The sequence below is a fragment of the Scyliorhinus torazame genome, chromosome 10, assembly GCF_047496885.1.
Source record: "Scyliorhinus torazame isolate Kashiwa2021f chromosome 10, sScyTor2.1, whole genome shotgun sequence".
NCBI classification, from domain to species: domain Eukaryota; kingdom Metazoa; phylum Chordata; class Chondrichthyes; order Carcharhiniformes; family Scyliorhinidae; genus Scyliorhinus; species Scyliorhinus torazame.
The window spans coordinates 1,699,358-1,724,126 of NC_092716.1; the positions used below are offsets into that span (position 1 = coordinate 1,699,358).

Genomic DNA, 24,769 nt, shown 5'->3' on the forward strand with positions numbered 1-24,769 from the left:
ATTCACCCTGCAGGGTAAGGGTTACTCACTGTGTAACAGTGTAGTTAGTATTCACTCTGCAGGGTAAGGGTTACTCACTGTGTAACAGTGTAGTTAGTATTCACCCTGCAGGGTAAGGGTTACTCACTGTGTAACAGTGTAGTTAGTATTCACCCTGCAGGGTAAGGGTTACTCACTGTGTAACAGTGTAGTTAGTATTCACCCTGCAGGGTAAGGGTTACTCACTGTGTAACAGTGTAGTTAGTATTCACTCTGCAGGGTAAGGGTTACTCACTGTGTAACAGTGTAGTTAGTATTCACCCTGCAGGGTAACCGTTACTCACTGTGTAACAGTGTAGTTAGTATTCACCCTGCAGGGTAAGCGTTACTCACTGTGTAACAGTGTAGTTAGTATTCACCCTGCAGGGTAAGGGTTACTCACTGTGTAACAGTGTAGTTAGTATTCACCCTGCAGGGTAAGGGTTACTCACTGTGTAACAGTGTAGTTAGTATTCACCCTGCAGGGTAAGGGTTACTCACTGTGTAACAGTGTAGTTAGTATTCACCCTGCAGGGTAAGGGTTACTCACTGTGTAACAGTGTAGTTAGTATTCACTCTGCAGGGTAAGGGTTACTCACTGTGTAACAGTGTAGTTAGTATTCACTCTGCAGGGTAAGGGTTACTCACTGTGTAACAGTGTAGTTAGTATTCACCCTGCAGGGTAAGGGTTACTCACTGTGTAACAGTGTAGTTAGTATTCACTCTGCAGGGTAAGGGTTACTCACTGTGTAACAGTGTAGTTAGTATTCACCCTGCAGGGTAAGGGTTACTCACTGTGTAACAGTGTAGTTAGTATTCACCCTGCAGGGTAAGGGTTACTCACTGTGTAACAGTGTAGTTAGTATTCACTCTGCAGGGTAAGGGTTACTCACTGTGTAACAGTGTAGTTAGTATTCACTCTGCAGGGTAAGGGTTACTCACTGTGTAACAGTGTAGTTAGTATTCACCCTGCAGGGTAAGGGTTACTCACTGTGTAACAGTGTAGTTAGTATTCACCCTGCAGGGTAAGGGTTACTCACTGTGTAACAGTGTAGTTAGTATTCACCCTGCAGGGTAAGGGTTACTCACTGTGTAACAGTGTAGTTAGTATTCACCCTGCAGGGTAACAGTTACTTGATGTGTTTGGATGATAAAAGTCACAGATTTGATGAGTTCAATCATTGTTATAGTTTCTAGTTTTTTTGTATCTCCCCCAGGTCGAACTGTATCCATTTTCTCTCCTCACTCTGAGTTGTCAGGACCTCTGGTTAGGCTCTCCCTCAATTTCCCTCGGTTTTGTCATTGAGATTTCCTTGCAGTAGAATAGCCCGTGTTCCACCAGGTGTATCAGTGAAGATGGAAATGTCATTGTTTTCCATGTTGGTGCAGCTTTAAATGACAGAAAGGAATGAGCGAGATTGGTGTTGGTGCTGCGAATTGCAGGTGTTGAGTAGTTGAAAGGCTGCTCGCTGTCTGTCGTGGTGATGTTGCAGATGTCCAGCTAGTCGCTGCGTACACATTCGCAGCTGCAAACACAAACTCCTATTAATAACTTCTACTTCCTGCTTATGCCAGCCACATGACAGGAGGGGAAGGACTGTCAGACATCAGCCGCATCCCCACAGGGATCCTGCTGGCTGTTTGTGGCCACATTATTCTGGCAGTCCCAGCAGATGTCAATTGAAACGGGTGAGTACACAATTATTTATTTCCCCATTGTTTCATTTTCTTCAATCTTCCCAAGACCTGGTTTTTCTATCCAATTCCTCGCCCTGTCACTGAGATTTGACCAGGAGTTAGTGTAGTGTCCTGGCACTGACACCTGGGCAGTGAAGTGGTTACCCTTGCTGAGGCTTTCTCTGGTCTCTGAGCCCTGGTCGAGCGCGGAGATATACAAGTTATGGTACAAGGTAACTTTGTATAATTCAACCAACCAGCGCTTGTCATTCCCTCTCCCTATTCCCAAAACAACTGTTTGCTCAACGTTGCATTTGGGACAAGTACTGGGGTGGGTTTAATGAGAGAATGTCGAAATAAGGACTGACGGATTATGATGAAAAAAATATATATTTTTTTTAACGGGGCAATTTAGTGAGGCCAATCCACCCACCCTGTGCATTAGGGGCTGGTTTAGCTCACTGGGCTAAATCGCTGGCTTTTAAAGCAGACCAAGGCAGGCCAGCAGCACGGTTCAATTCCCATACCAGCCTCCCTGAACAGGTGCCAGAATGTGGCGACTAGGGGCTTTTCACAGTAACTTAATTGAAGCCTACTTGTGACAATAAGCGATTTTCATTTCATTTCATTTCATCATGTGGCTGTGAGTCCCACGCAGACACGGGGAGAATGTGCAAACTCCACACGGACAGTGACCCAGAGCCGGGATCGAACCCGGATCCTCGGCACCGTGCGGAGCAGTGCTAACCACTGTGCCACCACGCTGTTTCTGTTTAAGCCAATGAATCAGCAGTAAGAATCCAACCACATAATGTTGATAATAACTTGTGTAACATGATAAAAGGTGTTTGTGTAGAAGTGAGAGGGCACTGCATTTGCAAGAGGCTGACTGTACACAAAGTGTATTTAAACTTAGAGAAGGTGAGAGAGCAGATTTGGTGCAAATGTTCGAACCTTGGACTAAGACTTAATTCAATGAGTTGGGGATATAGGTATGGAACCATGAGTTGGACTAGGGGGGAGTGTGTGTGTGAGATGAGTTGTGAGTGCGTGTGGGGACAGGGAGTTTGTTGGATCTGCACGTTACCAGTACAGATGCACAAAGTGTCAGGGCCCAGCTGCTCGTGCAGAAGGCTGTACCGGGGGCTGGGTTGCACTTCCCTAGACACTTGGGCAGGTCAGCTTTTTGGAAGTTGAAATCCAGGAAGGGTCACCCCACAGAGAGGGTAATTGGTAATGGGGTAGGGGAAGTGCATAGTTACCCTTGGTGAAATGGCCATTAGAAAACACTGAAGAGCCTTGACTGATCAGTCGGTGCACTGGGCTTACAGCTAGGCTGAGGGACAGGGTTCAAGGCACAGAGAACCACTGGAGCCATTGGGAAAAAATGATACTATCCAGAGGAATAGGGGTGTGTTAGGGGGTTCCATAACTGGAAAATGGACTTTCTTGTTTGCAGCCATGACCGAGAGTACTTTAGATCATCCCTAATAGAATTCATGGGAGGAATTTCATATAGAATTCATGGTCTAATAATGCAACCGTGAAAGTAAGTAAAGTCGCCACAGTCCCAGATGACAATAGGCTGCCTTCCCATTTGAGAATCACCACGTCTCAGGTGAGGGTCAGGGTTGAGAAGGCGGAGCCTTCATGAATAACCTCAGCCGGTACCGGAATTGAACCCATGCTGTTGGCCTTCTTCTTCGTCACAAACCAGCTGCACTGCCGGCCGTGGGTCAGCACGCAGCGGCCGCTCCCGCACCAGGCCCGCGCAACATGGCGGAGCCACACAGCGGGCCGAAGGTAGGTCCCCGCCAGACCGCGCGCGCCTGACGATCGGTAGCCCCTGATCGCAGGCCTGGCCGTCGTTGAGGCCTCCCCCCCAGAGTCTGATCCCCCCTGCCCTCCCCACCAGGAAAGCCACCGCGGCTGCGACTCCCAGCTCCCGCTGGGTGGAACCGTACGTGAACCATGCCGGCGGGAACTCGGCTGTTCGACCGCGGAGAATCACCATGGGGTCTCTTTCAACATCCCCCGACCAGCGCCATGTTGACCGCACGCGTGTGGCTGGCGGCGTTTCTCCAGTAGCCGGAGAATCATATCCCGGCATCGGATCCGGTCACAGGTCTGAGGCCCCATTCTCCACCCCCACGCCGAGCACCATTTCGCCGCGGAGTATCCCGGCCAATAAAAAAGAAGCTGATTATCTAAATGGTGGGAGATTGCAGAGCTCTGAGGTGCAGAGGGGTCTAGGTGTCCTAGTGCATCAATCACAAAAAGCTGCACAGGTACAGCAAGTAATTAGGAAGCTAATAGAATATAATTGTGGATTGCAAGTGGAATTGAAAAGAAAAGTAGGGAGGTTATGCTTCAGTTGTATACGGCATTAGTGAGATCACTTTGGAGTAGTGTGTGCAATATTGGTCACCTTATTTAAGAAACAATGCTAAATATTGGGGCAGGGGTCCAGATACGGAATTCTACCTGTTCTTCCAGGCCCCTGTAACTGAGCAGGGTATTGGCACAGGTGTTGTGACCCCTGTGGAGACCGATAATATTAAAAAATAAATTTGAACTTCCGGTTAATAGCTGAATGGATGGCGACACAGGAGGAGTTTACATTTCAGACATTCACTCTAACAGACTAAAAGCACTAACCTAAACACTATTTTTACAGGAAAGGCAAGGATAGGCAAAGGAATCTATGTGTGGAGCCAGAGGAAATGGGCGAGGTACTAAATGAATACTTTGCATCAGTATTCACCAAAGAGAAGGAATTGGTGGATGTTGAGTCTGGAGAAGGGGGTGTAGATAGCCTGTGAGGGGCAGTGGGTACACGCTGCCTGTACCAGCCTGTGAGGGGCAGTGGGTACACACTGCTTGTACCAGCCTGTGAGGGGCAGTGGGTACACGCTGCCTGTACCAGCCTGTGAGGGGCAGTGGGTACACGCTGCCTGTACCAGTCTGTGAGGGGCAGTGGGTACACACTGCTTGTACCACCCTGTGAGGGGCAGTGGGTACACGCTGCCTGTACCAGTCTGTGAGGGGCAGTGGGTACACGTTGCCTGTACCACCCTGTGAGGGGCAGTGGGTACACGCTGCCTGTACCAGCCTGTGAGGGGCAGTGGGTACACACTGCCTGTACCACCCAGTGAGGGGCAGTGGGTACACACAGCCAGTACCAGCCTGTGAGGGGCAGTGGGTACACGCTGCCTGTACCAGCCTGTGAGGGGCAGTGGGTACACGCTGCCTATACCAGCCTGTGAGGGGCAGTGGGTACACACTACCTGTACCACCCTGTGAGGGGCAGTGGGTACCCGCTGCCTGTACCACCCTGTGAGGGGCAGTGTGATGAATGTGATGAAATTGGAATCATTCGGTGATTGTTTCTGACCAGGGTCTGATGGGCCAATGGATATTTTATGTGCTGTGTGGGGATCTATGACTCTAGATATTAAATCTGAGCAGTTGTTGTGCGGCGTGGCTGCACAGTGGTTAGCTCTGTTGTTTCACAGCCTCTGTTCGATTCCCCACTGGGTCACTGTCTGTGCGGAGTCTGCCCGTTCTCCCCGTGTCTGCTCCGGGTGCTCCGGTTTCCTCCGATTGGCCATGCTAAATTCCTAGGATTGGCCATGCTAAATTGCCCTTAGTGTCCCAAAAAGGTTAGGTGGGGTTGCTGAGTTTTGGCGATAGGGTGGAGGTGTGGACCTTGGGTAGGGTGCTCTTTCCAGGGGCCGGCGCAGACTCAACGGGCTGAATGGCCTCCTTCTGTACTGTAAATTCTTTGAAATCTATGTGATGAGAGTCTGTGAGCCATAGTTTCAGGGCAGTGTGGGCGGAAACCAGGGGTCTTGTAGGCATTGGGGGTGCAAACAGTGGGTGGATACCATGGATGGTGCGGGTGGACACTTTGGGTTGTGGGATACCGTGGGGTTATAGAGTTTAAGATGTCAACAGCACAGAAAAGGCCCTTCAGTCCATCGCGTCTGCACCGGTCCAAAACACCCACCTGACCATTCTAACCCCATTTCCCAGTCCTCGGCCCGTAGCCGTGTCTGCCCTGGCATCGCAAGCGCACATCTAAATACTTCTTCAATGTTAGGAGGGTCTCTGCCTCCACCCCCCTTTCAGGCAGCGAGTTCCAGACTCCCAGCACCCTCTGGGTAAAAGGTTTTCCCTCACATCCCCTCTAACCCTCCTGCCCCTCACCTTAAATCTCTGCCCCCTGGTCATTGATCCCTCCACCAAGGGGAAAAGTTTCTTCCTGTCTCCTCTCTCTGTGCCCCTCATAATTTTATACATCTCAATCCTGTCGCCCCTCAGTCTCCTCTGCCCCGAGTAAAACAATCCCAGTCTATCCAATCTCCCTTCATAACTAACACTCTCCAGCCCAGGCAACATCCTGGTGAATCTGCTCTGCCCCCTTTCCAGTGACTATCACATCCCTCCTATAATGTGGATTCCGGAACCACACACAATACTCTCGCTGTTCCAAACCAATGCTTTATACAGTTCCAGCATAACCTCCCTGCTCTGAAACTCCCTGCCTCGGCTAATAAAGGCACGAATACCATCTGCCTTCTTAACCACTGTATCCACCTGCTCTGCTACCTAAGGGACGGGTGTACATGCACACCAAGGTCTCTCTGATCCTCGGTGCTTCCCAGGGTCCTGCCGTTTATCATGTATTCCCCTGCCTTGTTTGTCCTGCCCAAGTGACTCACTTTGAATTCCATTTGTCACTGATTACCCCATCTGACTGATGTGTTGGATAGGCTGGGTCGATGCGGACTGCACTTGATGCAGTGTGGCGAGAGACAGACCTCCAACACTTGATAAGATGCAACACGATTTTATTTAACATCTAAACTATTATACATGTTTAACTGTGGGTTGACACTATGCTGACTTGACTGGAGACCTGATACTAGCCTAACCAGACTTACTAGTTACCACATGGTGTTTGCACTGGCCAGCTCACTAACTCTGACTGTCTCAGAGGCTGGGTCCCGAGAGAGTGGGAAAACTGGTGCCCTCTGGCTTTATAGTGGTCGTGTCCTGTCTGGTGATTGGCTGCTCTGTTCTGTGTGCTTACTGGTCATCCTGTGTGTCAATCACTGCCTGTCTGCACTCCATTGTATACATAGATGTATATTATGACATCTGCCCCCCTTTTATTTTGTATTGTGTGTGTTGAGAGAATAAATATTAAGGCTCATGTGCATGTGGATGTGTATATATGCGTGACTATATACAGAATGTGCTAAAATGACCTTATGTACACAGGAAGGTGTTGCTAGTGCAGATATAGGGCAGATGAAACGGTAACAACGATATTTACAGAGGTCAAAATGATAAGGTAACAGAGTTGTGCAAAAGTTCAGTCTATAAGTTTAGTCTCTGCAGCGGGCGACGAATTCTGGTTGACCGAACGAGCACTTGGCTCTGTTGAGTCGGAGGCCATGCTCATGGATTCTGTGGAATACCCGCTTGAGGCGATCGATGTGTTCGTGAGGAGTTGTGGACCAGATTATGACATCGTCAACATACACGCGCACCCCATCGATACCCTCCATCATCTGTTCCATGATGCGGTGAAATACCTCTGAGGCAGAGATGATGCCAAAAGGCATCCGGTTGTAGCAGTAGCGACTGAACGGGGTATTGAATGTGCACAGCTTGCGACTGAACGCATCCAGCTGTATTTGCCAGAACCCCTTGGAGGCGTCCAGCTTCGTAAAGAGTTTGGCATGAGCCATCTCGCTGGTCAACTCTTCTCGTTTCGGTATCGGGTAATGTTCCCTCATGATGCTGCGGTTTAAATCCTTGGGGTGTTTGCAGATTCGAAGCTCCCCTGACGGCTTCTTGATGCAGACCATGGAGCTGACCCAGTCCGTGGGTTCTGTGACCTTTGATATGATGCCCTGGTCCTGGAGGTCCTGTAACTGCTGCTTGAGGCAGTCCTTGAGGGGTGCAGGCACCCAACGTGGTGCGTGGATCACAGGGGTGGCGTTTGGTTTGAGCAGGATTTTGTATCGGTATGGGAGTGTGCCCATTCCGTCGAACACTCTGTGGTACTGCGTGATGATGTCATCAATTTCAGCCTGGAAGTTCTCATCAGGTGAGGCCGTCGCCTGTGGGGATGACATGGTGTGGACTCGCTGAACCAAGTTCAGGAGTTTGCAGGCCCGAGCAGCGAGCAGGGATGCTCTGTCAGGTCCCACGATCTCAAATCGCAGTGTTGCTTTAAATGACTTATTGGAAACTCCGAGTTGGCATGAGCCCCTACATAGAACATAGAACATAGAACATTACAGCGCAGTACAGGCCCTTCGGCCCTCGATGTTGCGCCGACCTGTGAAACCACTCTAAAGCCCATCTACACTATTCCCTTATCGTCCATATGTCTATCCAATGACCATTTGAATACCCTTAGTGTTGGCGAGTCCACTACTGTTGCAGGCAGGGCATTCCACGCCCTTACTACTCTCTGAGTAAAGAACCTACCTCTGACATCTGTCTTATATCTATCTCCCCTCAATTTAAAGCTATGTCCCCTCGTGCTAGACATCACCATCCGAGGAAAAAGGCTCTCACTGTCCACCCTATCCAATCCTCTGATCATCTTGTATGCCTCAATTAAGTCACCTCTTAACCTTCTTCTCTCTAACGAAAACAGCCTCAAGTCCCTCAGCCTTCCCTCATAAGATCTTCCCTCCATACCAGGCAACATTCTGGTAAATCTCCTCTGCACCCTTTCCAATGCTTCCACATCCTTCCTATAATGCGGCGACCAGAATTGTACGCAATACTCCAAATGCGGCCGCACCAGAGTTTTGTACAGCTGCAACATGACCTCATGGCTCCGAAACTCAATCCCTCTACCAATAAAAGCTAACACACCGTACGCCTTCTTAACAACCCTCTCAACCTGAGAGGCAACTTTCAGGGATCTATGTACATGGACACCGAGATCTCCCTGCTCATCCACACTGCCAAGAATCTTACCATTAGCCCAGTACTCAGTCTTCCTGTTATTCCTTCCAAAATGAATCGCCTCACACTTTTCTGCATTAAACTCCATTTGCCACCTCTCAGCCCAGCGCTGCAGCTTATCTATGTCCCTCTGTAACTTGTAACATCCGTCCGCACTGTCCACAACTCCACCGACTGGCAGCTGTGGCATTGCCATTGTAGTCAAGGAGCTGGCAGGCCGGTGGAAGAATGCTTGGTCTGACGCGGATGGTGTCGAGATCGGATTTGGAGATGAGGTTCGCCAATGCACCGGTGTCCAGTTTGAACCGGATGCGAGCCTTGTTGACTGTGAGGATAGCACACCACTCGTCATCAATATCCATGCTGAGGATCGGGAGGTGCTTCGCTCCATCCGGTCACTGTTTTGTACGACCACCAATCAGACACCTCACGAACGTCTCCTTGCCTTCTCCAGGAAGTCCTCCTCTGGGACCTCGCTCCTGACCTGGCTGGCAGCTCCCGGACCCATCCTGCTCCGAAAACATGTGCGGGCGCACAAGTCGGACCATTGATTGAGAGGGTCCACCTGCTCCATGCTAACCCCCAGTACGGGGCGTACCCCGACGGCCGACAAGATACGGTCTCCCTACGGGACCTGGCGCCCGCCGGAACCCCACGCACATTCCTGCTGCCAGTCCCACCCTCCCCTCCACCGCAGCACCTTACAGGAGGATCGGTCCTTCCGTCGGCCCCATCTAGGCCCCCCCACCCACCGGCGCCCCCCGCAGGCACTCCCTTCCCAGGTCAACCGTTTCCCCCACCAGCGCCGTCTAGGAGTGCTGAAGCTGCCATGGAGATCGAAGCCACGCTCCTGCAGTCACAGACGCCCGAGCCTCCACCGGAGTCACCACCGAAGCTCCGCCGATCGCAGACCAGGGCCCCCGATCGACTGATTGCTTCACTTTAATTGTAATCTGTAAATATAAACCATCAAATGCACATAGCTCCCAGAATTGTAAATAGTTACTAAACACTGTACGGACGTATTACGGTACCTCCATAACTAATTCTACCACGTTGCTATGTTTTGTAGTCAGGCCACCACCCCCACCGGACTCTTTTTTAACAGGGGGTGAATGTGGTATTATAGGTATTACGGTACCTGACAGGCTAAAGCACCATTGGTGGAAACTGTATGCTTTCTATTGGTTAGAATGTATGATAGCTCCGCCCTGATAGGCGGAGTATAAGAACCCGTGCCGCCCCAGCAGCCCTCATTCTGTACCTGAGCTGCTGGGGGAAACATCTAGCTTATTAAAGCCTTCAGTTGGACTACAACCTTGTTTTAGTGGTCATTGATCGTGCATCACTCAGGCCGTGCATTTGTGCGATGGCTGCACCCGTTCCGGCCCGTGGGAGGTTAGCTTTGCCGTTTCTGCCGCCCTGATGTGGGAGTACCGATTGTTAGCATGTTCGTGGAGAACGCACGTTTCCATGGCGATGGTGAGGGTGAGCTGCTTGGCTTTCAGGAGCTGCTGGCGAAGGGAATCGGAGTGGACCCCGAAAACGATCTGATCCCGGATCATGGAATCAGTGGTCGAGTCAAAGTTACATGCCTGCGCGAGGATGCGGAGATGGGACAGAAAGGATTGAACAGGATCATCCTTACCCTGTAGCCTCTGCTGGAAAACGTAGCGTTCAAAGCTCTCATTCACCTTATATTAAGGGTTGTACGGTAGAACCTGCACTACAGGTTCACCTGGGCCCCTGCATGCTAGCTCCGCCCAGGAGGCGGGGTATAAATATGTGTGGCCTCCAGCTCGCAGCCATTTCGCCAGCTGCTGTGGGAGGCCACACTTCAGATACTAATAAAGCCTCAGTTTGAATTCAACTTCGTCTCCAGTCAAATTGATCGTGCCTCAATTTATTAGTATCAGATTCAGAAGATGGACCTCCGGATTAAACCAGATCGCCTGCAGCTGGATCCACACGCAGGCGACGCCAGAAAGGACTTTCAGCACTGGCTAGCTTGTTTTGAAGCGTATATCAACGCGGCGCCAACCCCTGTTCCAGAGGCTCAGAAGATTCAAATATTGTACTCTAGACTCAGCTCCAAAGTCTTCCCGCTGATCCAGGATGCGCCCAATTACGCTGATGCCATGACTCGACTCAAAGAAAATTATGAGCAGAAGACGAACACGCTCTTCGCCAGACACGCGCTCGCAACGCGTACTCAACTACCTGGTGAGTCAATCGAGGACTTCTGGAGGGCCCTGATCCCACTAGTTCGGGACTGTGACTGCCAGGACGTTACAGCTAAGAAGAACTCAGATCTCCTTATGAGGGACGCTTTTGTAACTGGGATTGGGTCCGATGTTATCAGGCAGCGGCTCCTAGAAGGGGCCACGCGCGACCTCGCAGAGACTAAAACACTAGCGCTTTCCATGACGGTCGCCCTGTACAATGTACAGTCCTATGCCCCCGACCGCGAAGCCCACTCCTCCTATGCTTCATGGGCCCCACAGGCAGCCGCCCCAGCGGGGTGGCTACCCACCCAGTACGCCTGCGCTACGCACCAGCCAGTGATCTCCGTGGGGCCCCGATGCTATTTTTGCGGCCAGCAAAGACACCCCCGCCAACGCTGCCCAGCCCGCACTGCCCTTTGTAAGGCCTGCGGGAAGAAAGGCCACTACACAGCGGTGTGCCAGGCCCGCTCAGCGGCCGCCGTCGCCCCCACCCTCCCCGTCACGGACAATGGGCGCCGTTATCCTCCCCTCCTCCCCAAGCCATGAGCGAGCAATGGGCGCCGCCATCTACTCCCCCGCACAACACGTGCGTTCATGGGCGCCGCCATTTTGTGACCCCAGGACCTCCGGGCGCCGCCATCTTGTCCACCCCGCAGCACATGGAGACCAACGGCGTTTCAGGACCCCAACTCAACGGCCGCCTCACTATCCGACGATCAACCACGACTCGCATCCATGGTAATCGACCAGTCCCGACCACGCACTCTGACCAACGCATCCACCAGCCTGAAAGTCAACGGCCATGTGACCTCCTGCCGACTGGACTCCGGGAGCACCGAGAGCTTTGTACATCCAAATACGGTAAGGCGCTGCTCCTTTAAGGTACACCCTACCAATCAAAGTATCTCCCTGGCCTCCGGATCCCATCGCGTAGCGATTCGGGGGTACTGCATGGTCACGCTCACAGTCGAAGGCATAGAGTTCCACGGTTTTCGCCTCTACGCCCTCCCTAACCTCTGCACTGCACTTATCCTCGGCCTAGATTTTCAGTGCAACCTCCAGAGCCTGACCCTTAAATTCGGCGGACCCTTACCACCCCTCGCTGTGTGCGGCCTCGCGACCCTAAAGGTCGATCCTCCTTCCCTCTTTGCCAATCTAACTCCGGATTGCAAACCCGTTGCCACTAGGAGCAGACGGTACAGCACCCAGGATAAGGCCTTCATCAGGTCCGAGGTCCAGCGGTTGCTTCGGGAGGGAGTCATCGAGGCCAGCAACAGCCCCTGGAGAGCCCAAGTGGTAGTGGGGAGTCTGGGGAGAAAAAACGAATGGTCGTGGACTACAGCCAGATCATCAACAGGTACACGCAGCTCGACGCGTACCCCCTCCCACGCATATCTGACATGGTTAACCAGATTGCACAGTACCGGGTCTTCTCAACGGTGGACCTGTAATCCGCTTACCACCAGCTCCCCATCTGTAAATTGACCGTCCATACACCGCCTTCGAGGCAGACGGCCGGCTATATCACTTCCTTCGGGTCCCCTTCGGCGTCACCAATGGGGTTTCGGTCTTCCAAAGGGAGATGGACCGAATGGTCGACCGGTACGGCTTGCAGGCCACGTTTCCGTACCGAGACAATGTGACCACCTGTGGCCATGATCAGCAGGACCACGACGCCAACCTCGCTAAATTTCTCCGCCCCGCCACTCTCCTCAACCTCACGTATAACAAGGAGAAGTGTGTGTTTCATACAAACCGCTTAGCCATCCTCGGCTACATGGTCCAGAACGGAGTTCTGGGGCCCGATCCCGACCGCATGCGCCCCCTCATGGAACTCCCCCTTCCCCACTGCCCCAAGGCCCTCAAACGCTGCCTGGGGTTCTTCTCGTATTACGCTCAGTGGGTCCCAAACTATGCGGACAAGGCCCGCCCACTCATACAGTCCACTCATTTCCCCCTGACGGCCGAGGCCCAACAGGCTTTCGCCCGGATCAGAGCTGATATTGCCAAAGCTGGAATGCACGCTGTAGACTAAACACTTCTTTTCCAAGTAGAAAACGACGCATCGGACGTCGCCCTTGCCGCCACTCTCAACCAGGCAGGCAGGCCCGTGGCATTCTTTTCCCGCACCCTCCATGCCTCCGAAATTCAGCACTCATCCGTCGAAAAGGAGGCCCAGGCAATCGTTGAAGCTGTGCCACATTGGAGGTATTACCTGGCCGGTAGGAGATTCACTCTCCTCACTGACCAACGGTCGGTAGCCTTCATGTTCAACAACACACAGGGCGAGATCAAAAATGATAAAATCTTGCGATGGAGAATCGAGCTCTCCACCTATAATTACGAGATTAATTATCGCCCTGGCAAACACAACGAGCCCCCAGACGCCCTATCCCGAGGTACATGTGCCAGCACACAGGTAGACCGACTCCGGGCCCTGCACGACAGCCTTTGTCACCCAGGGGTCACTCGGTTGTACCACTTCATTGAGGCACAAAATTTGCCCCACTCCATCGAGGAAGTAAGGACGATCACCAGGGACTGCCAGGTCTGTGCGGAGTGCAAACCGCACTTCTACCGGCCAGACCGCGCGCACCCGGTGAAGGCCTCCCACCCCTTTGAACGCCTCAGCGTGGATTTCAAAGGCCCCCTCCCCTCCACCGACCGACACACATATTTCCTCAGTGTGATCGATGAATACTCCCGCTTTCCCTTCGCCATCCCATGCCCCGACATGACATCTGCCACCGTCATTAAAGCCCTAATTCTATCTTCACTCTGTTCGGCTTCCCCGCCTACATCCACAGTGACAGGGGATCCTCATTCATGAGCGATGAGCTGCGTCAGTTCCTGCTCAGCAGGGGTATAGCCTCCATCAGGACGACCCCCGGGGAAATGGGCAAGTAGAACGGGAGAATGGGACGGTTTGGAGGGCCGTCCAGCTGGCCCTACGGTCCAGGAACCTCCCAGCCTCTCGCTGGCAGGAGGTCCTCCCTGACGCTCTACACTCCATCCGGTCACTATTGTGCACCGCCACTAATAACACACCCCATGAATGTGTTTTTACCTTCCCCAGGAAGTCCACATCCGGGGTGTCGCTCCCGACTTGGCTCGCTGCTCCAGGACCGGTCCTTCTCCGTAGGCACGTCCGACTCCACAAGGCGGACCCCTTGGTGGACAGGGTTCACCTGCTCCACGCCAACCCTCAATATGCCTACGTTGAGTTCCCCGACGGCCGCCAAGATACTGTCTCACTCAGGGACCTGGCACCGTCAGGTTCCACCCCAACACCCCCCCCCCCCCACCAATGCGCCCCCCCCCCCCGCCTCCCACCACGCCGCCAATATTGACCCCACCAGACCAGCCCCCTTCCCTTTTCCGCACAAGAGGACTTCTGCACGCTCCCGGAGTTCCCCGATGACTGGCCAGCATCAGCACCGCCGCCACCGCCATCGGTGCCACCTCCACCACCGTCAGCACCGACTTCGCCGCCACCGTTACGCCGCTCCCAACGAAGCACCAAAGCACCGGACCGGCTGAACCTTTGACGGACTCTGGACCGTCAACATGGACCTTTTCTTTTTTTTTCTTCTTAACACTGTACATAATTGCACTAATTGTATATAAGAACTAGGAGCAGGAGTAGGCCATCTGGCCCCTCGAGCCTACTCCGCCATTTAATGAGATCATGGCTGATCTTTTGTGGACTCAGCTCCACTTTACGGCCCGAACACCATAACCCTTAATCCCTTTATTCTTCAAACAACTATCTATCTTTATCTTAAAAACATTTAATGAAGGAGCCTCAACTGCTTCACTGGGCAAGGAATTCCATAGATTCACAACCCTTTGGGTGAAGAGGTTCCTCCGAAACTCAGTCCTAAATCTACTTCCCCTTATTTTGATATAGTTTCACGTCACCCCCACCGGACTCATTTTTAACAGGGGGTGAATGTGAACCACTGTCATAGGAGATGTAAGGTGGGACCTGCACTACAGGTTCGCCGGTAGCTCCTGCCGGCTGGCTCCGCCCACGGAGAACTGTATAAATATGCATGACCTCCAGTGCCCTGCCATTTCGCCAGCTGCAGCAGGAGGCCACGCATCTGACTGTAATAAAGCCACAGTTGTACCCAACTTTAGTCTTTGTGAAATTGATCGTGCGTCACATGGTGTTTGCACTGACCAGCTCACTAACTCTGATTGTCTCAGAGGCTGGGTCCCGAGAGAGCGGGAAAACTGGTGCCCTCTGGCTTTATAGTGGTCGTGCCCTGTCTGGTGATTGGTTGCTCTGTTCTGTGTGCTTACTGGTCATCCTGTGTGTCAATCACTGCCTGTCTGCACTCCATTGTGACACTGACCAGCCGATATCCTCCTGTAATCTAAGGCTTTCCTCCTCACTATTTACCACCCCACCAATTTTTGGATCATCCATGAACTTACTGATCAACCCTCCTACATTCGTGTCTAAATCAGTTATGTAAACCCCAAACAGTAAGGCTCCAACACTGATGCCTCTGAGACCCCACTGGACACAGGCTTCCAGTCAGAAAAACACCCCTCGACCATCAAACTCTGCTTCCTGCCACGCAACCAATTTTGGATCCAATTTGCCAAAATGCTTGGATTCCATGGGCTCTTACCTTCACTATCAGTCTCCCATGTGGGACCTCAACAAAAGCCTTGCTGACTTCCGATGGCGGCCATGGAGGAGTAGGTCGCACATTTGAAAGCTCTCGCGTGTGACGGACGTTTGGACCTTTTCCCCCCAGTTTTTCCCAGATTTTATGGGATAAATCGGTGAAGAGTGAGACAGTAAGGAGAAATCCCCCCCCGGTGTCCGGAGAATTGGGCCAGAAGTGTCCGTGTGAGAAGACAAAGTCCTATAAGGAAGACGCAAGCAGAGCTGGTAACGCGGGACAGCATGGCGGAGAGAGAGCAAGGGCCGCGGGGAGATGGCACAGTGGTCGACGGAGCAGCTGGTGAAGATTTTCGAGGATTGCTTCGCCAAGCTGAAGGAGGACACGCTGGACCCGATTAAAGCTTCGATTAATCAAGTGGTGCAGAATCAAGAAACCCACGGGAGAGCGATCCAGGAGGTCGAACTAAAGGTGTCCGAGCACGAGGAGTATATAACCGTGCTGGAAAACAAGGTTGGGATGATGAACGACCGCCAGAAGAGGATGCAGGAGAAGCTGGAGGACCTGGAGAACAGGTCCAGGAGGCAGAATCTCAGAATTGTCGGCCTCCCTGAATGCAGTGAGGGATCGGATGCGAGGGCCTATGTGACGGACATGTTGGAGAAGTTGATGGGGGCTAGGGCGTTCCCTCGGCCCCTGGAATTGGACAGAGTGCACAGAGCCCTCGCGAGGAAGCCCCGAGTTAACGAGCCGCTGAGGGCCATGGTGGTACGTTTTCACCGTTTCATGGACAAGGAACACGTTTTGCGGTGGGCCAAGAAGGAACGGAGCAGCAAGTGGGAGAACTGTGAGCTGCGCATTTATCAGGACCTGGGCACGGATTTGGCCGAGAGGCGAGCTGGGTTTAATCGGGCAAAAACAGCCCTTTTTAAGAAGGGGGTGAAGTTTGGGATGCTGTACCCGGCCCGTCTGTGGGTCACACATGAGGAACGGGACTTCTAATTTGAAACATCAGACGAAGTATGGACCTTTATTAAAGAAATGAGGCTGGAGGCGAATTAAAAGACACTGAAGCCTTGGAGAAGTACTGTGGTGGCGATTTGTTGTGCTGGGTTGTATAAATATAAGTAGCGCTATGCGAAATAAGGGGCTGTTTGGATGGTTAAAGGTTGCTTTGTCCTGCAGGGAGCTGGTTAGAGGGGGGGGTGGGCTTTGGGTTTGGCTCTGCTTTTTGGGTGATTATTTTTCTAAAGTGACAAACAAACAAAGAAACAAAGAAATGTACAGCACAGGAACAGGCCCTTCGGCCCTCCAAGCCCGTGCCGACCATACTGCCCGACTAAACTACAATCTTCTACACTTCCTGGGTCCGTATCCTTCTATTCCCATCCTATTCATATATTTGTCAAGATGCCCCTTAAATGTCCCTATCGTCCCTGCCTCCACTACCTCCTCCGGTAGTGAGTTCCAGGCACCCACTACCCTCTGCGTAAAAAACTTGCCTCGTACATCTACTCTAAACTTTGCCCCTCTCACCTTAAACCTATGCCCCCTAGTAATTGACCCCTCTACCCTGGGGAAAAGCCTCTGACTATCCACTCTGTCTATGCCCCTCATAATTTTGTATACCTCTATCAGGTCGCCCCTCAACCTCCTTCGTTCCAGTGAGAACAAACCGAGTTTATTCAATCGCTCCTCATAGCTTATGCCCTCCATACCAGGCAACATTCTGGTAAATCTCTTCTGCACCCTCTCTAAAGCCTCCACATCCTTCTGGTAGTGTGGCGACCAGAATTGAACACTATACTCCAAGTGTGGCCTAACTAAGGTTCTATACAGCTGCAACATGACTTGCCAATTCTTATACTCAATGCCCCGGCCAATGAAGGCAAGCATGCCGTATGCCTTCTTGACTACCTTCTCCACCTGTGTAGCCCCTTTCAGTGATCTGTGGACCTGTACTCCTAGATCTCTTTGACTTTCAATACTCTTGAGGGTTCTACCATTCACTGTATATTCCCTACCTGCATTAGCCCTTCCAAAATGCATTACCTCACATTTGTCCAGGTTAAACTCCATCTGCCATCTCTCCGCCCAAGTCTCCAGACAATCTAAATCCTGCTGTATCCTCAGACAGTCCTCATCGCTATCCGCAATTCCACCAACCTTTGTGTCGTCTGCAAACTTACTAATCAGACCAGTTACATTTTCCTCCAAATCATTTATATATACTACAAAGAGCAAAGGTCCCAGCACTGATCCCTGTGGAACACCACTGGTCACAGCCCTCCAATTAGAAAAGCATCCCTCCATTGCTACCCTCTGCCTTCTATGGCCTAGCCAGTTCTGTATCCACCTTGCCAGTTCACCCCTGATCCCGTGTGACTTCACCTTTTGTACTAGTCTACCATGAGGGACCTTGTCAAAGGCCTTACTGAAGTCCATATAGACAACATCTACTGCCCTACCTGCATCAATCATCTTAGTGACCTCCTCGAAAAACTCTATCAAGTTAGTGAGACACGACCTCCCCTTCACAAAACCGTGCTGCCTCTCACTAATACGTCCATTTGCTTCCAAATGGGAGTAGATCCTGTCTCGAAGAATTCTCTCCAGTAATTTCCCTACCACTGAAGTAAGGCTCACCGGCCTGTAGTTCCCGGGATTATCCCTGCCACCCTTCTTAAACAGAGGAACAACATTGGCTATTCTCCAGTCCTCCGGGACATCCCCTGAAGACAGCGAGGATCCAAAGATTTCTGTCAAGGCCTCAGCAATTTCCTCTCCAGCCTCCTTCAGTATTCTGGGGTAGATCCCATCCGGCCCTGGGGACTTATCTACCTTAATATTTTTTAAGACACCCAACACCTCGTCTTTTTGGATCACAATGTGACCCAGGCTATCTACACCCCCTTCTCCAGACTCAACATCTACCAATTCCTTCTCTTTGGTGAATACTGATGCAAAGTATTCATTTAGTACCTCGCCCATTTCCTCTGGCTCCACACATAGATTCCCTTGCCTATCCTTCAGTGGGCCAACCCTTTCCCTGGCTACCCTCTTGCTTTTTATGTAAGTGTAAAAAGCCTTGGGATTTTCCTTAACCCTATTTGCCAATGACTTTTCATGACCCCTTCTAGCCCTCCTGACTCCCTGCTTAAGTTCCTTCCTACTTTCCTTATATGCCACACAGGCTTCGTCTGTTCCCAGCCTTTTAGCCCTGACAAATGCCTCCTTTTTCTTTTTGACGAGGCCTACAATATCATTCGTCATCCAAGGTTCCCGAAAATTGCCGTATTTGTCTTTCTTCCTCACAGGAACATGCCTGTCCTGTATTCCTATCAACTGACACTTGAAAGCCTCCCACATGTCAGATGTTGATTTGCCCTCAAACATCCGCCCCCAATCTATGCTCTTCAGTTCCCGCCTAATATTGTTATAATTAGCCTTCCCCCAATTTAGCACATTCATCCTCGGACCACTCTTATCCTTGTCCACCAGTACTTTAAAACTTACTGAATTGTGGTCACTGTTACCGAAATGCTCCCCTACTGAAACATCTACCACCTGGCCGGGCTCATTCCCCAATACCAGGTCCAGTACCGCCTCTTCCCTAGTTGGACTGTTTACATATTGTTTTAAGAAGCCCTCCTGGATGCTCCTAACAAACTCTGCCCCGTCTAAGCCCCTGGCACTAAGTGAGTCCCAGTCAATATTGGGGAAGTTGAAGTCTCCCATCACCACAACCCTGTTGTTTTTACTCTTTTCCAAAATCTGTCTACCTATCTGCTCCTCTATCTCCCGCTGGCTGTTGGGAGGCCTGTAGTATACCCCCAACATTGTGACTGCACCCTTCTTATTCCTGATCTCTACCCATATAGCCTCACTGCCCTCTGAGGTGTCCTCTCGCTGTATAGCTGTGATACTCTCCTGAACAAGTAGCGCAACTCCGCCTCCCCTTTTACATCCCCCTCTATCCCGCCTGAAACATCTAAAACCTGGAACGTTTAGCTGCCAATCCTGCCCTTCCCTCAACCAGGTCTCTGTAATGGCAACAACATCATAGTTCCAAGTAGTAATCCAAGCTCTAAGTTCATCTGCCTTACCCGTAATGCTCCTTGCATTAAAACATATGCACTTCAGGCCACCAGACCCGCTGTGTTCAGCAACTTCTCCCCGTCTGCTCTGCCTCAGAGCCACACTGTCCATATTCCCTAGTTCTCCCTCAACGCTCTCACCTTCTGACCTATTGCTCCCGTGCCCACCCCCCTGCCATACTAGTTTAAACCCTCCCGTGTGACACTAGCAAATCTCGCGGCCAGGATATTTATGCCTCTCCGGTTTAGATGCAACCCGTCCATCTTATACAGGTCACACCTGCCCCGGAAGAGCTCCCAGTGGTCCAGATAACCGAAACCCTCCCTCCTACACCAGCTGTTTAGCCACGTGTTTGTCTGCTCTATCTTCCTATTTCTAGCCTCACTGGCACGTGGCACAGGGAGTAATCCCGAGATTACAACCCTCGAGGTCCTGTCTTTTAACTTTCTGCCTAGCTCCCTGAACTCCTGCTGCAGGACCTCATGCCTCTTCCTGCCTATGTCGTTAGTACCAATATGTACAACGACCTCTACCTGTTTGCCCTCCCCCTTCAGGATTCCCTCTACCCGTTCGGAGACATCCTGGACCCTGGCACCAGGGAGGCAACATACCATCCTGGAGTCTCTTTCACGTCCACAGAAGCGCCTATCTGTTCCCCTGACTATAGAGTCCCCTATAACTATTACTCTTCTGCGCTTTGACCCTCCCTTCTGAACATCAGAGCCAGCCGTGGTGCCACTGCTCTGGCTGCTGCTGTTTTCCCCTGATAGGCTATCCCCCCCGACAGTATCCAAAGGGGTATATCTGTTCGAGAGGGGGACAACCACAGGGGATTCCTGCACTGACTGCCTGCCCTTTCTGGTGGTCACCCATTTCTCTGCCTGCACCTTGGGTGTGACCACACTTACATAACTGCGATCTATGACGCTTTCCGCCACCTGCATGCTCCTAAGTGCATCCAATTGCTGCTCCAACCGAACCATGCGGTCTGTGAGGAGCTGCAGTTGGGTGCACTTTCTGCAGATGAAGCCATCCAGGACGCTGGAAGCCTCCCGGACCTGCCACATCTCACAGTCAGAGCACAGCACCCCTCTAACTGACATTGCGTCAATTAATTAAAATTAAAATTTGTCTTTTTTTTTTAATAAATACTTTTTTTTAAATTACAAAGTTACTGTCAACTATCTGTTTCCTAGCACTAGATTTCTAATAGAAATGCGATAGCTAACTATAATATCCTCCGATCTCTGGCTTAGATATCCTCTAAATTATAATTAAGTTATGTTTAATTAGTTCCCAAATAGTCAAAAAAAAAATTAGGTTAGAATCCCAACCAGCCACTCAGGTCACAGCTTTTCTGTGATGTCACTTCAGTTTCCCCCCGACACACACAATTTGAAAAAAGGTATAAAAGTAAAAATCACTTGCTTACCTTCTGAGATGTTCTCAGGTTCTCTCGCGGACAGAGACTGCTCCTCCACCTCCAATCCTTGGCCTGCACAATGCTAATAATATATAATATAATATGGCACTTACCTTACACCAATGGGTCTTATTATTAGGTTAGAGGAGGAGGGTGGGTGGGAGACACTACACGTGTAGTGTCTCGGGTTTCCTCTCCACCAGAATTTATTTGGGGGGGGGGGGGGACTTGCCAGAGGTCGAACTTCCGGTTCCCGCCGAAATCCAAAGGGCTGCTCCTGTAAAGGTAAGGTTTTTAAACTCACTACTCACCTCCAAGAAGGCCCCTGCGCACCGCTGCCGCCGAAATCCAAAGGGCTGCTCCTGTAAAGGTAAGTGCTTTTAAACTAACTACTCACCTCCAAGAAGGCCCCTGCGCACCGCTGCCGCCGAAATCCAATGGGCTGCTCCTGTAAAGGTAAGTGCTTTTAAACTCACTACTCACCTCCCAGAAGGCCCCTGCGCACCGCTGCCGCCGAAATCCAAAGGGCTGCTCCTGTAAAGGTAAGGTTTTTAAACTCACTACTCACCTCCAAGAAGGCCCCTGCGCACCGCTGCCGCCGAAATCCAATGGGCTGCTCCTGTAAAGGTAAGTGCTTTTAAACTCACTACTCACCTCCAAGAAGGCCCCTGCGCACCGCTGCCGCCGAAATCCAATGGGCTGCTCCTGTAAAGGTAAGTGCTTTTAAACTAACTACTCACCTCCCAGAAGGCCCCTGCGCACCGCTGCCGCCGAAATCCAAAGGGCTGCTCCTGTAAAGGTAAGTGCTTTTAAACTCACTACTCACCTCCAAGAAGGCCCCTGCGCACCGCTGCCGCCGAAATCCAAAGGGCTGCTCCTGTAAAGGTAAGGTTTTTAAACTCACTACTCACCTCCAAGAAGGCCCCTGCGCACCGCTGCCGCCGAAATCCAAAGGGCTGCTCCTGTAAAGGTAAGGTTTTTAAACTCACTACTCACCTCCAAGAAGGCCCCTGCGCACCGCTGCCGCCGAAATCCAAAGGGCTGCTCCTGTAAAGGTAAGGTTTTTAAACTCACTACTCACCTCCAAGAAGGCCCCTGCGCACCGCTGCCGCCGAAATCCAATGGGCTGCTCCTGTAAAGGTAAGTGCTTTTAAACTAACTACTCACCTCCCAGAAGGCCCCTGCGCACCGCTGCCGCCGAAATCCAAAGGGCTGCTCCTGTAAAGGTAAGTGCTTTTAAACTCACTACTCACCTCCCAGAAGGCCCCTGCGCACCGCTGCCGCCGAAATCCAAAGGGCTGCTCCTGTAAAGGTAAGGTTTTTAAACTCACTACTCACTACTCACCTCCAAGAAGGCCCCTGCGCACCGCTGCCGCCGAAATCCAAGTAACAGTGACTGTTACTTCACTGTTTTTTCTGATGTTTGTTTACTGGGGAATGTGATGCTTTTAATATGTTTATTCATGTGGGGGGAGAGGGGAGAGAACAATGGGGAGACAGACTGCTTGGTGCCAGGGGCGGGAGCTACCAAGTCAGCATGGATCAGCTGACTCTCAGAAGCGCAGTGGGGGGTGAGCAGGTGTTAAGCTGGAGCTTGACTTGGGGGGTTGAGTTTCTAGTATTGTTGCTGGGGGAGGAGGGGGGGTGGGGGAGCTGCTTTGTTGACAGGGGAGGAACTGTTACTAGGGAACAAATGGGAGCTCGGGAACGGCGACTGCCCGAGGGGGGGGGGGCGCTCGAGGAGGCAGAGGGTGCGAGCTCGAGGCTGGCCTAAAAAGGGTGATGGCTAGTCGGCAGGGGGGAGGGGGAGGGGTTGGAAGCCCCCCCCGTCCAGCTGATCACATGGAACGTGAGAGGACTGAATGGGCTGGTCAAGAGGGCTCGCGTGTTCACGCATTTCAGGGGGCTGAAGGTGGACGGGGCAATGCTACAAGAGACACACCGAAAGGTTACAGACCAGACGAGATTGAGGAAGGGGTGGGGTAGCCAAGTATTCCACTCAGGGCTGGACTCAAGACCAGGGGGGTAGCGATCTTGATCAGCAAACGAGTGGCATTTGAGGCAGGGAGAATCGTGTCAGACACGGGGGTAGGTACATAATGGTGAGTGGGAAGCTGGAGGGGGTGCGGGTGGTACTCGTGAACATATATGCTCCAAATTGGGACGAAGTGGAATTTATGAGGCGGGTTTTAGGTAAGGGGCGAAATTCTCCCGAAACGGCGCCAATCAGACGGGCATCGCGCATCTTTGGGGGCCGAGCCCCAACATTGAGGGGCTAGGCTGACGCCGGAGGAATTTCCGTCCTGCCAGCTGGCGGAAGCGGCCTTTGTTGCCCCGCCAGCTGGCGCGGAAATTACATCTCGGGGCGGCGCATGCGCGGGAGCGTCAGCGGCCGCTGACAGTTTCCCGCTCATGCGCTGTGGAGAAAGTCTCTTCCGCCTCCGCCATGGTGGAGACCGTGGCGGAGGCGGAAGGGAAAGAGTGCCCCCACGGTACAGGCCCGCCCACTGATCGGTGGGCCCCGATCGCGGGCCAGGCTACCGTGGGGGCACTCCCCGGGGTCAGATCGGCCCCCCCCCCCCCTCCACCAGGACCCCGGAGCCCGCCCACGCCGCCTTGAGGGCCGTTCAAAAGATGGTTTAATCCACGCCGGCGGGACAGGCAATTTATCGGCGGGACTTCGGCCCATCCGGGCCGGAGAATCCAGCGGGGGGGCCCGCCAACCGGCGCGGCGCGATTCCCGCCCCCGCCGAATATCCGGTGCCGGAGACTTCGGCAACCGGCGGGGGCGGGATTCACGGCAGCCCCTGGCGATTCTCCAACCCGGCGGGGGGTCGGAGAATGACTCCCAAGATCTCAGACTTAAGAGTCACATAACCTGATCATGGAGGAGACTTTAACACAGTCATTGATCCGGAATTGGACCGGTCAAAATCCAGGAAGGGAGGAGGCCGGCTGTGGCAAAGGAATTGAAGTGGTTTATGGAACAGAATGGGGGGAGTAGACCCATGGAGGTTTGCACGGCCAAGGGCGAAGGAGTTTTCCTTTTCCTGACATGTCCACAAGGTATATTCTCGCATTGACTTTTTTGTTCTGAGCAGGGCTCTAATACCGAAGGTGGTGGATACGGAGTACTCGGCAATCGCAGTGTCGGATCATGCCCCGCATTGGGTGGATCTACGGGTTAGTGTGGAGAGAGGGCAACGCCCGCTGTGGCGACTGGATGTGGGGTTGCTAGCAGACCAAGCGATCTGTGGGCGGGTTAACAAGTCCATCCAGAACTACCTGGAAACAAATGATACGGGGAGGTCTCTGCAGCGGCGGTTTGGGAAGCTTTGAAGGCAGTGGTCAGAGGGGAATTAATTTTGATACGGACCCACAGAGAAAAGGCGGAACGGGCCGAGAGGGATAGATTAGTGGAGGAGATACTCCAGGTGGACAGGAGATACTCGGAGGCCCCGGACGCGGGGCTACTGAGGGAGCGGCGGAGGTTACAGGTGGAGTTTGGGCTGTTGACCACAGGGAAAGTGGGGGAACAGTTGAGGAAGGCAAGGGGGGCGATTTATGAGTACGGGGAGAAGGCAAGCTGAATGTTAGCGCACCAGCTCAGGAAAAGGGAGGTGGCCAGGGAGATAGGTAAAGTAAAGAGTAGAGACGGGAATACTGTCCTGGATCCAGCGGAGGTGAACGAG

The 24,769-nt window shown here is 52.2% G+C and overlaps 1 protein-coding gene across 2 annotated transcripts in view; it reads left to right on the forward strand.

Moving 5' to 3' along the window:
• Nucleotides 1-1,644: 1,644 nt before the first annotated feature.
• Nucleotides 1,645-24,769, forward strand: part of LOC140430300 (protein CBFA2T1-like) — a 145,340-nt gene continuing 122,215 nt past the window's right edge. For both annotated transcript variants that reach the window (XM_072517728.1, XM_072517729.1), the window contains exon 1: nucleotides 1,645-1,707. In XM_072517728.1, the coding sequence (XP_072373829.1) occupies nucleotides 1,692-1,707 (16 nt within the window). In that variant the 5' untranslated portion in view covers nucleotides 1,645-1,691. The remainder of the gene's footprint in view (nucleotides 1,708-24,769) is intronic.